This window comes from Littorina saxatilis, linkage group LG14 (genome assembly GCF_037325665.1).
Source record: "Littorina saxatilis isolate snail1 linkage group LG14, US_GU_Lsax_2.0, whole genome shotgun sequence".
Lineage (NCBI taxonomy): Eukaryota > Metazoa > Mollusca > Gastropoda > Littorinimorpha > Littorinidae > Littorina > Littorina saxatilis.
Window position 1 is genome coordinate 28,668,984 of NC_090258.1, and position 16,951 is coordinate 28,685,934.

Below are 16,951 nucleotides of genomic sequence, written 5' to 3' on the forward strand. Positions count from 1 at the left end.
CAGGTATATGCTACGCATGGGGTGTATCACACTCACAGCCAACAGCTTACTCTGACAAGTGCATACAGTTATTAACAGTGGGCAAACTGGTTTTGTAGTGCATGCATACACACTATCATTTCACTCCTTTCCCCTTATTACCTTTATGTTGCTTTAAAACCCCACTCTAACGTTATGTAAACTACCACTTATTACTCTTGGTACAATGTTATCTCCCTCACTTATTTTTTCATTTTTGAAGACCAAAAGGAAATCAGAGAAAATCCGGTCTTTAGAACTAAAAGGTCTGAAGGAGGCCTGGAGACATGTTACAAAAATAATGAACACTCAGAACAGAAAGTCTGAGGTAATCTTGAACTTTAGCGTGTTAAATTCATAGCTCAGAATCCAGTGACATTCTTTACTTATTTTTGATACAAGTCCATGTAAGCAAGCCAAAGAACATTTGTCGTGAAATTAATTGACGGATTGAGCTCCAAACTTAAGCACAATTAATTAATTTGGTTGTTCAATCGACGAAAATGCACCGAAAATGGCGTACGTTGTCAACCATGGGACATCATTTACACGAAAGAGTTAAATTGTCTCCCTTGTCCGCACATACGGATAATTCCTTCTTTGACCCTTGAAAACAAAATGCATTCGGAGTTCCTTCCGTAACTTCAAAGGGATCTAAATTGTTATGATTACAAGTCAGGGTTTCATTTACTAGTGCGCCTTGCGCCATTGGCGCATAACATCTCAAAATGTCCCATTGAAAACCCCTTCAGTGCGTCAAAGGGCGCACTGAGATTACGTACCACTGCGCCACCCCATGCACACTTTTCACGGGAGTACAATGTTCGGAATGAGCTATAGGCAAAAACGCGCGCCAAGCCGAGCAACTTGCGAGTTTGTAAAATGCAATGTGATTTGCTTTTTAAAATGTAATTCATTAGTATTCAACCAATTCTGCGAACTATCTGTGCTTGCGCGAGTACCTCTGTGGAAACTGTCAACAGAAGCGATATCGATCAAAACACAGACAAACACACACACACACACACACTAACCGGATACACTGGCAAATTCTCATATCATCATAATTTTATGGCACTAAATAGCACTATTTTGCATCTTTCGACACAAGCATTTCCGGACCGCCCGCTAGTGCGTTTTGCCTTCGACTATGTGATGTCCCATCAGAATTTGGTTGAGGGGGACAAATGTCCCATTGACTTTTCTTCCAGGCTAAACCCTGACAAGTGCAGGTTCTACAAATTTGGAGACTTAAATGCCTCTGAATTATGAGCTATGAATTTAACATGCTAAAGTTCAAGATTACTAAGTCTGAAAAATCAGGATCTTAAGAAGTGGGAAGGTCATAAATAGGGTAGTCTTCAAGGGGGGTTCCACTGTAATTGCCGCGAGGGGCGTGTATACCTCCACTCTTCACAGTGACAAATCTCTGAAACTGACATCACAAGTGTACTGAGAAACTCTCGATCTGAATTTTGACGATCTGTGGTTATTTATTCATCGATGCCCTGTGTAAAAGTATTAAGGTTTATCCCCCAGACTACTTCGAATCTACCTTCGCTTATTTACATCGACCGCTGAAGAGTACAAAGCTTCCGCATTCCGTAAACCGATACTTCGCACTACCTCACTCACAGCTGAAAATGAACACGACGACACATTCATTCAACATGCCCCAACACCATTCTCCTGAAATTTTACCACAACAGTGCAATTTAGGTATTTTTAAAGTTGATCTGTAGATTACTTACCTGTCAAAAGGCTTCCAATTTTCTGTTTAAGGGACGTCATTTTGGTAAAATTGTCACTTCGACCTCGCGGTCCTTCCGAACATGCCGACTGATATTTAGCTTCCTCGTGTGTTGTTTGCGTGCGGAGTCTCCAACTTCCTGAATCATGTAACAACTTTTCTCATTGGTTCCTGATGGCCGTGACATGCTTGTCAATGGCAAATGGTAAACGGCGTGCTAAAATAGATTCCTGTCAAGAGATGTGTCATGTGACACCCCCCCCCCCCCCCTCCACCACCTCCACGATATAACCACAAAGAGTTCATACTAAGAAATGAATAGAAATAACTATAATGTGAAGCAAATTTGACATGTATACCAAAAAAATACAAAGAAAGAAAAACAATAAACCACACGCACAATTAACCGTCATAAAAAAAAGTCGCGTAAGGCGAAAATACAACATTTAGTCAAGCTCAGCAGAGACATAGATAGAATGTCTCTGAGCTCAGTCGAACTCACAGAATGAAACTGAACGCATTGCATTTTTTTCCGCAAGACCGTACACAGCTCGTAGCATCGTCTGTCGGCACCGCTCGTGGCAAAGGCAGTGGAATGGCAATCCAGAAAAGCGCGGTAGCGGTTGCGCTGAGGAGAATAACACGCATTTCTATATCTCTATTCTTTTTAACTCTCTGAATGTGTTTTTAATCCAAACATATCATATCTATATGTTTTTGGAATCAGGAACGGACAAGAAATTTAATTTTAATCATAATTTTTATATTTTTAATTTTCAGAGCTTGTTTTTAATCCGAATATAACTTATTTATATGTTTTTGGAATCAGAAAATGATGAAGAATACGATAAACGTAATTTTGGATCGTTTTATAAAAAACATATTTCTTTTACAATTTTCAGATTTTTAATGACCAAAGTCATCCATTAATTTTTAAACCTCCAAGCTGAAATGCAATCCCAAAGTCCGGCCTTCGTCGAAGATTGCTTGGCCAAAATTTCGATCAATTTGATTGAAAAATGAGGGTGTGACAGTGCCGCCTCAACTTTTACAAAATGCCAAATAGGACGTCATCAAAGACATTTATCGAAAAAATGAAAAAAACGTTTGGGGATATCATACCCAGGAACTCTCATGGAAAATTTCATAAAGATCGGTCCAGTAGTTTACTTTGAATCGCTCTACACACACACACACACACACACACACACACACCAAGTCACACACACACACACACACATACACACACACACACACACACACACACACACCACGACCCTCGTCTCGATTCCCCCCTCTATGTTAAAACATTTAGTCAAAACTTGACTAAATGTAAAAATAGGCAGATTATACTTTATTTGTACGATAATTGATATTGAGTAAAATAATACGACTCTGAGCAAGTTAATATGATTGACCTGCAATCAAATTTGATAATGAGATGGGACGCGAAAAAAGCCGTGAGGCTTATGGATACCAATCCAGTCCCTAACCCCTACTACACTACTACTACTCGATACGTTTAAGTGCAGATCTTTAGTGTAAAACCAGTTATATTATGACTGGAAAGGCCATTCATTTCCCTGCCATTTTCAGAAAACACATTGATTTTACCGTACAGTGGAACTTACCCAACACAGACACTCCCCAAAATAAAATTCGCAAAAGCAAGGTCAGTTTGCACGCAAAAATCAACAGAAAAAAACCCCAGTCAGTTTTGTACCCCTGTATTGTCTTACAGTGAAATTATTGTTTGCTGAACGGTGTAGGCGGTGTAATTCCTTTCAGATGCCGTAAAAGGCGGTTTTTGAATCCGTATCAGCAGGTAATGAGGAAAAAAACACTGGACATTTTAGAGAGGGGGTGGGGGGTGGGGGGTGGGGGGGTGGGGGGTGGGTGGGGCAATGGCTTGAAGGATTAGGGCAAACATTAGTAAACAAAGTAAAAGTTAAAAACGCTGAAAATATAACAAGAAATTCCTCCGAGGTAGGAAAAACACCCCCGTTGGTCAAAGGGAAATAACCATTCTCACTGCCACCAACTGAGAAGGTTATTTCCCTTTGACCATGAATATGTTTCTGTATAAATCCTTGTAGAATCTTAATCCAGCAATAACTCCCTAACCGTGTGTTTGACTGGTCCCAATTTTTGTAAGGACCGTCTCAGGAATGTATAGAACCTGTTCACCAAGTTTGGTGACGATCGGTCCGTTCATTCTTGAGATCTATATGCGAACACAAACACACAAACAAACAAACAAACACATCGAATGAAACCTATACACACCCCTATACCGGGGGTGTAAAAAACACCAGTCAGTTTTGTTCCCCTGTATTGTCTTACAATGAAATTATTTTTTGCTGAACGGTGTAGGCGGTGTAATTTCTCTCAGATGCCGTAAAAGGCGGTTTTTGAATCCGTATCAGCAGGTAATGAGGAAAAAAACACGGGACATATTAGAGGGGGGGGGGGGGGGGGGGGGCAATGGCTTGAAGGATTAGGGCAAACATTAGTAAACAAAGTAAAAGTTAAAAACGCTGAAAATATAAAAACAAAATTTGAAGCCGTATACATAACCATCAACTGTTCTTCATGTTCACAGGGGGCAAGTGATGTACACACACACTCACACAAGACATTTCAGTAACCGCTGAACGCATTGCGCCTTCACAGTTTCGGTGATTTAATTGTCGTACAGTGGAACCCCCTTTTAAAGACCTCCAAAAATCTTAGAAAATCGGGTCTATTACAAAGGAGGGAGTCTTAAAATGGGGTAATTTCACAGAGGTTAAGAACAGAAAGTCTTAGAAAACAAGGTCTGAAAAAGGACGGAGTCTTAAAATGGGGTAATTTCACAGAGGTTAAGAACAGAAAGTCTTAGAAAACAAGGTCTGAAAAAGGACGGAGTCTTAAATTGGGGAGCCTTGAAAGAGGGGTTCCACTGTATCACATATCGTAAAATACACACAATAGTATTACACAATACAATTTGAGACAATAGTAATACAGTGGAACCCCTTTTGAAGACCCCCCAATTTAAGACTCCCTCCCTTTTACGACCTTGTTTTTGCAGACTTTTTGTTCATGACCTCTGTAAATTTACCCCCATTTTAAGACTTAGATCCTCCTTTTTAAGACCCAATTTTTCAGATTTGTTGAGATCTTAAAAGGGGGGTTCCACTGTACTGAATTTGATTTTGGTGGGTGTCTGTGTTGTAGGTTCAACTATATAAACACTAAGTTATGTGACATCAATCAATCTATTTGCTTAATACGTAGTATTGTAGGGCATAGACCTATATTAGAAATATAGGTCCCTGTGTAGGGGAATGGATGTCCTTTCCAGTCATATAACTTGTTTTTCACCAAGATCTGTCCTCAAACGCATCTGCCTATTTTTGTATGACCCTTAGTAATTAGAAGACAAGGAAACAATAAGGTGGTAGAGGTGTCGGGGTGGGGGGTTGGGGTGTGGGACAATGGCTTGAAGGATTAGGGCAAACATTAGTACACGGAAAAAGTTAAAACGCTGATAATATAAAAACAAAATTTGAAGCCTTACACAACCATCCACTGTTCTTCATGTTCACAGGGGGCAAGTGATGTACACACACCCACACACACACACACATGCGCGCACACACACACACACTCACACACACATGCGCACGTACTCACATGCATGCTCATGAATGCGCATGCATGAATGATGCACACGCACTCACACACTGGCACAAACACACACACGCACACACATGACCGTGCACACACACACGCATGCACACCCGCACACACACACACATGCATGACTGTACACACACACTCACACACACATGACTGTGTACACTCACACACACACACACATGACTGTGTACACACACACTCACATGACTGTGTACACACACACACACACACTTGCAGACTGTTACTCGTTGCTACAATGTGTTTATTTCCAGTACAACAAAAGCAATATATGCAGCAATTTAAATGCAGAAAAGACAAGATCAAAGGCAAAACTGATCCTGCATTTTCATAAAAGAGAAATTCTTCACACACATTTTGTTTTTAATTTTTTTTAAATCATCATAGACTATCAATGCTAATGACAAAAATTTGGCGCATCATCTTACCCCCAATGCATGCTTGACTTATAGTAAAGATGTTTAAAGATCATACAAAACATTTTTCAATCTCAAGAATTTGAACCAGCATTAAAATCCTTTTAATATATTGCACACCAATTAATTAAGTCTCCAAAATTGTTTGCTGTCCAGTCTTGTAAAAAACAAGCATGAGTGTGTGTGTGTGTGTGTGTGTGTGTGTCTGTGTGTATGCTTACGTGCGTGCATTTGTGCGTGTATGTGTGTTTGAGATCATGTATGTATGTATGTGCTTGTGTATGTGTGTGCGTGTGCCTGTTTGAATGCCTGAGTAAATTCTGGTCTTGATCAAGTCTTTGCTCTTTTGCTCCCTAGTTGGTTTTTTTAAAAGGTGTTAAAACTTTGTACAAATCTTAGCTCACTGTTTTTAGGCTTGTACATTTTAACCAGGAACAATTACATATCTTGAATTCTGCAACAAACTTTAGAATATTTTTCACAAGACAGTTTTTTTCCAGATCTTCTATAACAAATCCATGATCTCTCCATCTGCATTCAAAACCTTGTACAAAGTGAAAAGAAAATAGTATCATCCAAACTTGACCAATTATTGCAACTTAAGAAACCCAGATTTGTAAACACATTGTAAATACACAAGTTAAGCAAACAGAAGTGTAGACAGAAATGAAAAAAGAGGAAAAGGCAACCATGCAAGGATTATACACAATCCATATACAAGAATTCACATGAACAAATAACAATCTTTAAAAGTCCTTATCAACCTGACAGGATTAAAATCTATATGAATAACAATAATTTTATACATACAATTTTAACGAACACTTAATCAATCTGACAGAATTCAAATCTATGAATAACAATAATGTATACATACAATTTTAACTAACACTTTCCATGTTGTAGTTTTGTTTAGAAAATTGCTGCCTGTAAAAAATAATTCATACCTGCATATGTCTATCTCAATCTGTCCTTTCTGTGAAATGAGATACTATGAAGTATGTTTGTTCCCCTTTGTTGACCAAATATATTGTTTACACAGCTAGCATTTTGTAAATGCATAGAAATGAAAATCACTGAGAATAAGGTATAGAAAAAAAACCGTGTGCAAAAATAAATCCGTCAAGGATGTTTTTTTTGTAAATGCTTCACAAAACAATGAACGAATACACATAAATGAATAAGAGAACACATTCATATCAAATCTTATAAAGAATGGAGGCACAGCCAGTCTATAAAGCAAGAATGAACAGAGCAAGAGAATCAGCACACTCAGGTAGGCCCCCCTGTGTGCAGAGATCCAGTATACTGATACATGTTCAAGTGGTTGATATATTAGTGGAATCATCATCATCGGAGAGACAGTGAAAGAGTGGGAGAGCAAGACAGAGAGAAAGAGAGAGAGAGTGAGAGAGAGAGAGAGAGAGAGAGAGAGAGAGAGAGAGAGAGAGAGAGAGAGAGAGAGAGAGATAAAAAAGAGAGAGAGAGAGAGAGAGAGAGAGAGAGAGAGAGAGAGAGAGAGAGAGAGAGAGAGAGAGAGATGAAACGAAACACAGAGAGACAGACAGAAAGAGATCAGAGCAGGAAATTAAAGTCTGTGGAAAATATTGTATACATATGTACATTCTATTTCTTCGTGAAACCAACACCACTCTCTAACCAACAAAGTGCTGCACTTTCTACTCAGTGCAGTGTACAACTCAACACATGCAAGGAAAATGCCAAAACTATCATCACTGTACAACACTACAGTGTGAAATAACAAAAAATATCATTAAAGTTGTTAAATGGTTAAGTTTTGTTCTAATTCAATACCAAGCATTAGCAGGGAAAGTAAATGCAAACTGACAAATACATTGAACATATTGATATAACAGATCAACTGTAAGGTATAACATGATGACTTGACTTGAAAATGTATGAGAATTGAAACTTCCTGGGAAAGAGACAAGCCATATTACATATAGCTAAAAGTGTAAGATTTCATAACAATACATAAATAATCTGCATGTACAAAAAAAACATCTCTCTCTCTCTCTCTTTCTTTCTCTCTCACTCACACACACACTCTCTCTCTCTCTCTCTCTCGACTCTCTCTCTCTATCACACACACACACACACACACACACACACACACACACACACACACACACACACACACACACACACACACACACACACACACACACACATATGCTCTCTCTGTAAAGCTGCCAAAACAAAGTTGATATAAAATATTCTCATTCATACAAATTTCATTCATGTTACCCACAAACATAACAACAGAATAGACACAGCTTATTTACACTGTTTTCACATGGCATTTAGTCTATGTACAGCATACCATCATAATTGACAGTACAATTTCCAATAAGAATTTCAAAAATTACAAATGCTGCAATTTCTGTTCAGGATTTCGAAAATGACAAGCACTGCAATTGCTGATCAGATTTAAAAATTTTTCAAAATGTACATTAGAACTATTTATTTCTTCTCACAATATCTCATACAAATTTCAATACATTTTTAGTCTCCTGGTAATTTAATGAGCTGATCTACAGATCAACAAGTCAATTATTATTTACATAAATTACAACAATTATTCAAGAAAAGGCGAGATATGGCTGTACTCTGTGGTTTTGAACTTCACACAGCCAGCAAAATAATACCTAAAACTTGGAACACTTGAAAATAAGATACACACGAGTTTCAACCCTTTCTTAATTAACCTTCATGTTATCTGTACAGAGAAAACAAGAGGCGAAGCCTTCAAGGCTCACGTAAGAAATCGACAAACAGTAACACAAACTCAATCACTTCGTCACACATACACACACACACACACACACACACAGTAAGCGGCATGGGTGACACTGTGCAAGAAAGCGAGACACTAGATCTAGATCTGAATGGCCGATTTCGAAGAAAAAACTAGTCTCGGCCCGCTCAAAATAACAATGACCGAGACTTTCAGTAATTCCTTCGCGTGACGTCTAACCCTCTTACGTCATAATGTGACGTCTTCAAATGTTGTGACGTCTTCAAATGTTAAAGTTTCTACCACAGACATACATACATACATACGCACGCACGCACAGACAGACAAAAGTTAGCATCGCATAGGCTACACTTACGTGAGCCAATAAATACTTCTCTGACTACAATACGTCTAGTCCTACAGATGCTGCATGATCAATGTGCCTGCAAATCATTCACTTTGTGAAAATATAGTCCTACAGATGCTGCATGATCAATGTGCCTGCAAATCATTCACTTTGTGAAAATATGGTTTTGTTCTTTCATGTGCTAGCTGCATGCAGTTTTTGACCTAGAAAAAACTAAAATCAAGGAAGGTCTTTGTAAAGACTACGGCTGAATAAATTTTCAGCCATTATCTCAGCACTTCAAAGATTTATTTTCAGTGCAAGATTTTACTTTCAAAAACTGTAACTTATATGAAAATTCAATGCCAATACATTTAGTACATGTACATGTATGTAAATGCTTACCTGGAAGTATGGTTTCTCTTCATGTGTGTGAACACTAAAACTCATAACCATGGTTTAGGTGACTGTGACAAACATTCTGTCTTGCTGCCTATGAATTTGGAATCTCTATCGAGCTGATGACAGAACTGAGACACATACAAGTGTTGTTATAATGACCAATGGAAAATGCCCCATAGTTTTTAAATGACTGCCAGATTTGTACATACTGTAACACAACTACCAAAATAACTGGCTAAATCTAACTAGCTTCATACACTAGGTTTGGCTTTACAAGATTAAAACCATAGTTTCTAAATGCAATTAATGAACCATCAAAAGAAGACATTGCTGTGTGCAATTCGAAACAATATGATATCATCTCACACCAAATTGCAAGGTTTCGTGTCACAAACACTTTTCCACATAAGCGAAAGTGAAAAGGTCAGTGAAACAGTCGAAAGGATAAATGAACACCAAGAGCTACCTTATTAAAGAACCATAACACCAGACACTTTCTATAAAAAATATTTTAAAAAGTCTGTGGTTCTAACATGCATTGATCATTCCTTGCATCACCCTTCAGAAACTACGACAACAAACGCCAGCCCGAAAGTCTTCAGTCCTGAAGCATACCCATTACTCTTCCACTTCTACGAAATGTAAGCTGGGAGGACATCACTAATTGGTGTGCGACATACCGGGCAAACTTCGCTGATGAGTTCTTCAGCACACGTTTTACAACAGGTGATGTGACAGCATGGCTGGAAGATGGTGTTGCTTTCTGCAGAGAGACAGACTTTGCAACGGATGTCGCATGTCATGTTGTTGTTTTGTGCTGCTGCGTTAGGGGCTGCTGGTACTGCTGCTGCATTGTTTGCTGCTGCCTGAACTGCTGTAAAAATTAAAAATTAAAAATAAATATTGAACAAAGCGTTGCACAATTATGAAAGAACCTAAATATTTTAGCACAGACAAATCAAAAGATTGACGCACATGTACTATCTCTGTCTAATCATACAATCTGTGTCAGACATACATAGCCAAGACTGTTTAACAAAATGTAGTCTGCAGCTTTTATTACTTAAAAAATATTGTATGTTCCAACAATAACAATAATTAATTTCTTTTCAATAACTATTTTTCTGCAGACCATCTGCATTCATCATTTTCATGTACAGTTTGCTTTAAAAGTTGAAAGACCTTCTCTTTCTACCAGAGATCATTTCTAATTTAGCCCTGAAAGTCCAAACAATTGTGCACTAGGCAAAGGCGAGTGATTCTTGAAATTTACTAGCCAGAGAGCAAACTTTACTAGCCAAACCAACAATTTGTTTCAGCAACTTTGTTCGCATTTGGCGAGTAGATGAACATATCTACTCGCCCGTAACATGTTTCTACTCGCCATGGCGAGTAAAATACTCGCCACTTTCAGGCCTGTAATTTCTTCTGTCCTTCCTTAGTTCTTGATGTCTAGCACAATAACCTCCCTTGAATTATGTATTTGTTAAAACATTGGTGTGCAACGTTTAACATCAAATAAAGTATACACTTTATTTACCCCTTTGTGGATCGAACTTACAAAACATGGGCCTGGACTGTGGCAGAGTATTAATTATTTCACCACAACAGCAGCACCTTGTTCTAATCTCACTTACACAACAAACACAATAACCATCATTTTCTTCTTCTTCTTCATTCATGGGCTGAAACTCCAACGTTCACTCATGCTTGTGCACAAGTGTTTTTTTTATTACGTGTATGACCGTTTTTAACCCTCCATGCAGGCAGCCATATGCCGCTTTCGGGGGAAAACATCATTTACAAATCACACACACAACTTACGTGCTGCCTGATTTCCCTGCTGATCTGCCTGGCGTCTGTGGGCCAGCAACGTCTGCATCTGGAGCTGTAAGGCCGAGATTTGACGCTCCTGGTACGCCATCAGCCGCCGCTTCCTCTCCAGCTCCTGTGATTGGCGGCTTAGTTCCGCCTCTTTTTGTTCAAGCTCCGCCTCCTGGGATCTGAGGGCTTCTCTGTGGAACTGTAATTCTTCGTCTCGCTGCTGGATTGTTTGGACATGCTGCTCTACGACTGTGTGTGTCTGTTCTAATGCTGTGTCTTTCTCTTGTATGACTGTTTGTGACTGCTGTATGACTGTGTCTGTTCCTGTGTCTTTCTCTTCTCTTGTAGCTGTGTGTCTTTCTGGAAATTAGCTTCTCTCTGTTTGCAGAGGTCGGTGAAGTTGACATCCGCAGCCCTTAGTTGTCCGAGCAGTATGTCCTTTGTGGGGAACTTGCCTGTAACATAGAGATTTTTTTTAAATGAAGTTGTTGCAAAAACATTTATTTTTTCACTGGCAAAATCACCACCATCAGATAAACACACGTATAACTCAACTGTCCCAGCAGTATGTCCTAGGTGGGGAATTTGCCTGTTGCACAGACAGAGACATTTTTGATACATATTTATTTATTGAAAAATTATGAGTTTTTACATAAAAAAACAAATTGCAAATTACACAAATGCATAAACCCAAGTGCTCATTACTGTGGTAAAACAGGAGTTGTCTTTTATAGACTTTAAAGATGCGCGAACACACATACAGACACACACACACACACACACATGTACACACAAAAAAGAAAGCAGAAGTCATTGTTTAGTCTACAGTGCTCAGTAAAGTGAACTGATTTTCAAACTTTACGACAAACTCTCTAGTGTGAATGAAATAATCGTGTCAATTTTTAACGTTACGACACACTCACTAGTGTGAAAGAAATAGGTCAGGACGGCCTGACGGATGTGCTATGGAGAGGGTGACGGTACTAACTTTCTTTGTTTCTAATCAGCACAAATTTTGTGCTAACACTAACAGTACAGTTGAACCTGTGTATAATGACCACGCATGGGACCAGCCAAAAGTGGTCTTACAGTTACGTGGTCGTTCTGGAGAGGTTTTGTTTGTTTGTTTGTTTGCTTAACGCCCAGCCGACCACGAAGGGCCATATCAGGGCGGTGCTGCTTTGACATAACGTGTGCCACACACAAGACAGAAGTCGCAGCACAGGCTTCATGTCTCACCCAGTCACATTATTCTGACACCGGACCAACCAGTCCTAGCACTAACCCCATAATGCCAGACGCCAGGCGGAGCAGCCACTAGATTGCCAATTTTAAAGTCTTAGGTATGACCCGGCCGGGGTTCGAACCCACGACCTCCCGATCACGGGGCGGACGCCTTACCACTAGGCCAACCGTGCCGGTTTGTTCTGGAGAGGTGATCGAAATGATAAATATATATAGAACAAATCTCTGCCAGGGATCGTTTCTTGTGGCCATAATAGGCAGAGGTGGTCACCAGGGCAAATTTGACTGTATCGGTTTTTACGACAGACTCACTAGTGTGAAAGAAATAGGTCAGGACGGCCTGACGGATGTCTGCAACACTGTACTGACTTGTGGTGAGAGCCGCAGTCACCGCGCACATGTCCATCGTCAGGGAGCCAGGCGGTGACGTCACCAGATCACCAGTGCTGCTTGCACATTCTGAAAGACAGCAAGATCATCAAAGTTATACACACATGGATTTTATAAACTGTGATTCATAATTCTGATAAACAAAGGGAAGTAAGCACTCTCAATGCATATGAGCTGTGTAATAGAGTAAGTGAGAGTTATACGGAACCAGGCTCCTGGCACCTGAGAGAATAACATTAACAAGAATAAAAATAAACAAGCGACTTTCATCCTAAATCGCTGCCCTACACGCCACCAGGCGTGAAAGGCAGTAAGTAAGTAAGTTCCATCCTAAAAAAATATGTGATTCATAAGTTATGCTTGGGGATTCTGAAGACAATAAGATCATAATAAAGCTATACACACATGGATTTCATAGACATTAATCAAAGCTATGATTGCCACTTGGTGATTCTGCAGACAGTATGATCATAAGTTCGATATTCATTTCAATAACCTCACCAAAAACATCTTTTTGGCTTCAATAATAAGAGCAGCTAATGGTTAAATTTTCTGACTTCTGCCATTCTAAAAAAAAAATCCAAGCTTTCAAGTTCTTCCTAAAGTTTCTGAACAATTAGAACTTTAAAAACACTGACCTTTGACATTTGTGGATGGGGGGAGATCAGCCTCTGTCAGTACCTGCACACACAAAGTACATGATGTAAGAAAAACTGTAAAACCAATGCACCGTCGTCAACGCTGAATTTTCAAAGTAAGTCTATAAACTACACATGCAAAGACAGGTACGACCAGAATGAATGGACGCGATGCACTATACTGAGTGATGACCAACATTTTTAAACTGTCAGCAGGGCTCCCTAAACTGTGCTTCGCTGCATCCTGTACGCCCTAGAAATTAAAAAACCATACCAGATCGAAATCCATGGAGGGGGGCCCTGAAATGCACTTAGCCCAAAACGAGCCGGTCCCGCAATGCACTTATTTTTTCTTAGCTTGCGTACCTTGGATGCTGTTTTCTGAAAATGTTCTGTCAGATCTGTGCTGACGCAAGTTTACAAAATTTAAGTTAATCAGTTAATGTGACTGCTGTGACCATAATGATTTCATGAAGGGCTCAGAGAACTTGGCATTGGATTGACATGTGATCGCTTGAATGATCACCTGTCGACGAGGAATACATGCACCGCCTTCCAAAAGCAAGAATATGAACTCAATGGTCTTTGGACCTTCTAAAGTTGGTAGTCCTGGGACCTTCTACTCTAGATAGAGCGTTTGTGCATGGGGAGCCCTGTGTCAGTCATGATGACACAGATCAATGCAGATTACTCTTGGTACTGCCATTTCTATCAGATGCTCTGTACAAAAAGCAAGATATGAGTATACAAGGGATTGGGACTGGAAGATATACAACAACAGCAAAGTTTAAATTTCTTCATGCCTTATCAAACAAATAAGGGAGGTTACCTGTGCCTGAGCAGCAAGCTGAATGAAGTTGTGTCCCTTGGACTGGAGGTGAGGACAGGCAGGCATGTGCAGAGCGTGTTGTTCCCAGGGGCATGCACCCTGACACCACTTGTACAGTCCCACACCACAGCAATAGCACTTCACCTTGTCCGCACAGCCTGAAATAGCAAAATGACAAGAGCTGAGGGGTAGCATTGATAAGTCTGTCCGTACAGAGGTGATATCATCAATTATTTCACTTCTTTCAAAGAGCATAAATTACTCATGTATAATACAATAATGTTTCATAACATATCAATCATGGTCCCCTCTTCTCTTCCCATTAAGACTGCCAAAATCTGAGAAAACATTGTCTTCAAATAGATGGAGAATTTAATTTCAAATGGAGGTAATTTATATAAATTACATACATGTACACGTTTCACTTTCATAAACTGTAATTTATTTCTGTTTGAACAAAAGATCCAAGAAAACGAGTGTCTTAAAGGGGTAGAAAAGTCATCAATTGTAATGGTCGCGGTACATTGTACATATATGGTTGGCTGAGGCACTTGGAAGCTCTACAAATAAATGTGCTGCAGTGACACCAGCTGCCATTCAGGGATGCAATTTGCACAAAACTAGGGGACATAACCGGATGAATAAAAAGCCTGGGTTATAATAAATGTTCCAACCTAGCAGCTTGTGCCACAGCGTACGGTTTGGCAATCAGACAAACAAAACAAAAACAAACAAAAATAAATAATTTATAAATTACCTACTTCCCTACCCTGAATGTTTGTTCAAAATGTCACCAAAAACAAACCATTTTTTAATCTGTTTTTTGGTTTTGTTTGGGGGGTGGTGGGGGGGGGGGGGGGAGAGGGGGGGAGAGGGGGGGGGAGAGGGGGGATAAGGGCCTTACGAGCACTGAAGCAGCTAAAGCATACATCGAAAGTCGTGAAACTCGAACCATAACCCATATCATGTCCTTAAGAGGCATAATATTTAGCCTGTAGGACAATAAGCAATCTCATGTTCCTTTTTTTTTGCAGCTTAAGCATTTGAAGAATGCACAGAGACCAAGACTGCAATGCACAGAGACCACACTGTAATCATAAAACAAAAGTGTTATAAAATAAATCACTGTGCCTATGAAAATAGACACATGCATTGCTTGTCCAGTAGAAGTGACCAGAGCAGAGGGGAAAATACAACATACCTGTGAAGAAAAACCCAGCTTTGCTGAGGTCATCTGCTTCCAACTTTGCTTCAAGCTTTGGCCAATTTTCAAAGGTTCCTGTGCGAATACTCTCCTCCTCGTACTGAGGATGACATATAGCATAAGACATCTGTGGTTCTTTCTTCTTGAGCTGCCATTGAAGATGCTTTAGTCTGATCCTTTCCTCGACCGCAACTGTGATGTTTCCGACGTCTTTCATCAAAACACGAGGGCAAGCAGAGCTATTGTCTGCATGGAGTTCACGCACCTCAAACGAGTCAAAAGGAAACACGACCTCACAAAACACACATTGCACATCATCAGTGTCCGGCCTGTACACAAACCCCTCCTCAGCCCACCTCGCACAGAGCTTACAACCAGGCTCTGTGAATGTTCTCAGTCGACGACTAGCGAATAGCAGGGAAGCATCACCAACTTTTGGATGGAACGGAAACGAAAACGATGCTTCTGGACTCAAGACGCTTACGTACGATGGTGCAGGGGAGTGTGTGGATTCTTCCAGACGAGAATAGTAACCAGAATCGTCGCCGTGGTTATCACTTTCGTCGTTTGTTTGGAACAGCCGTCGTCGAGCATCTAACACTCTCGGGTGCCTCTGAACCGCATCTTCAGGCGATGGCGTGCTTAGAAACGGGCAAAGCTCGTTGAGCACTCGATGCACAGCGAAGGGTGACTCCCCCTCCCAGTCGCCGTATGTGATTTTGCAGAAACTACACATCACTTCGTCGTTTCTGGCATCAGCCCCTCTCTGGAAACCAGCCCGAGCTAACTTTGCGGGAGAATTGGAAAAGCTCAAATTTCGGTCGTTTGGAAGCGGTGTAAGCTGAAATGTGATGAGCCTCCTCACCTCTGGTGTTAAGCAGTGGACGTGTGAGGTATCCATGGTTCAATTTTTGATCGCTAATAGCACTGAGAACACAAAACTTGCACAGATTTGATCAAAAACTAACCATACCAAATGTTTTGTTCTAAAAGGCAGCCATTTTGGATGCTTTTTCCTGCAGGGGACGTAACTACGATGCATTTCCGCTTTGCTGCAAAAACGAAAGTACAATCGCGGTCTATGTTTCATGGTAGAAAGCGATTTCATGTAGGCGTTCCTTCATGTTGATTGGTACTTTCGCAACACTATATCTTCACTCAATAACTGATCTTCAAGCCGTGAAATGTTTACATCGAGTCTAAAACAATTGTTTGTATGTTCGTATCATTTTTGATTTTGTGCCTGTGCGCATCCGTGGACTGTTCATACTTAAAAGTTGTGATCAGAGAGTGGGAGAGTGTGTGGGAGTGAGTGAGTAGGCCTAAGTGTGTGAGTGAGTGCATGAGTGAGTAAGTGTGGGAGAGAGTGAGTGTGGGAGAGAATGGGTGAGTGTGGGAGAGTGCGTGGGAGTGAGTGAGTATAAGTGTG

At 40.2% G+C, this 16,951-nt stretch overlaps 2 protein-coding genes across 3 annotated transcripts in view; both read right to left on the reverse strand.

Annotated features, from left to right (window-relative positions):
- The window catches only part of LOC138947504 (src kinase-associated phosphoprotein 2-like), a 29,708-nt gene extending 27,799 nt beyond the window's left edge, over positions 1–1,909 (reverse strand). Inside the window, exon 1 of one of the 2 annotated variants that reach the window (XM_070318985.1) lies at positions 1,770–1,908. In XM_070318985.1, coding sequence (XP_070175086.1) covers positions 1,770–1,809 — 40 coding nt within the window. In that variant the 5' untranslated portion in view covers positions 1,810–1,908. Of the gene's footprint in view, positions 1–1,769 lie in introns of both variants that reach the window. The other variant, XM_070318986.1, reaches the window with a different exon arrangement.
- A 5,442-nt stretch (positions 1,910–7,351) lies between these two features.
- Positions 7,352–16,514, reverse strand: LOC138946757 (baculoviral IAP repeat-containing protein 3-like). The gene is made up of 7 exons (XM_070318161.1): positions 15,520–16,514; positions 14,319–14,476; positions 13,490–13,532; positions 12,774–12,920; positions 11,530–11,671; positions 11,217–11,497; positions 7,352–10,266 (listed from the first exon to the last, which is right to left on the reverse strand). Exons 1-7 carry the CDS (start codon positions 16,421–16,423, stop codon positions 10,025–10,027), a joined length of 1,917 nt encoding a protein of 638 aa, XP_070174262.1. The 5' UTR covers positions 16,424–16,514; the 3' UTR covers positions 7,352–10,024.
- Positions 16,515–16,951: the final 437 nt, after the last annotated feature.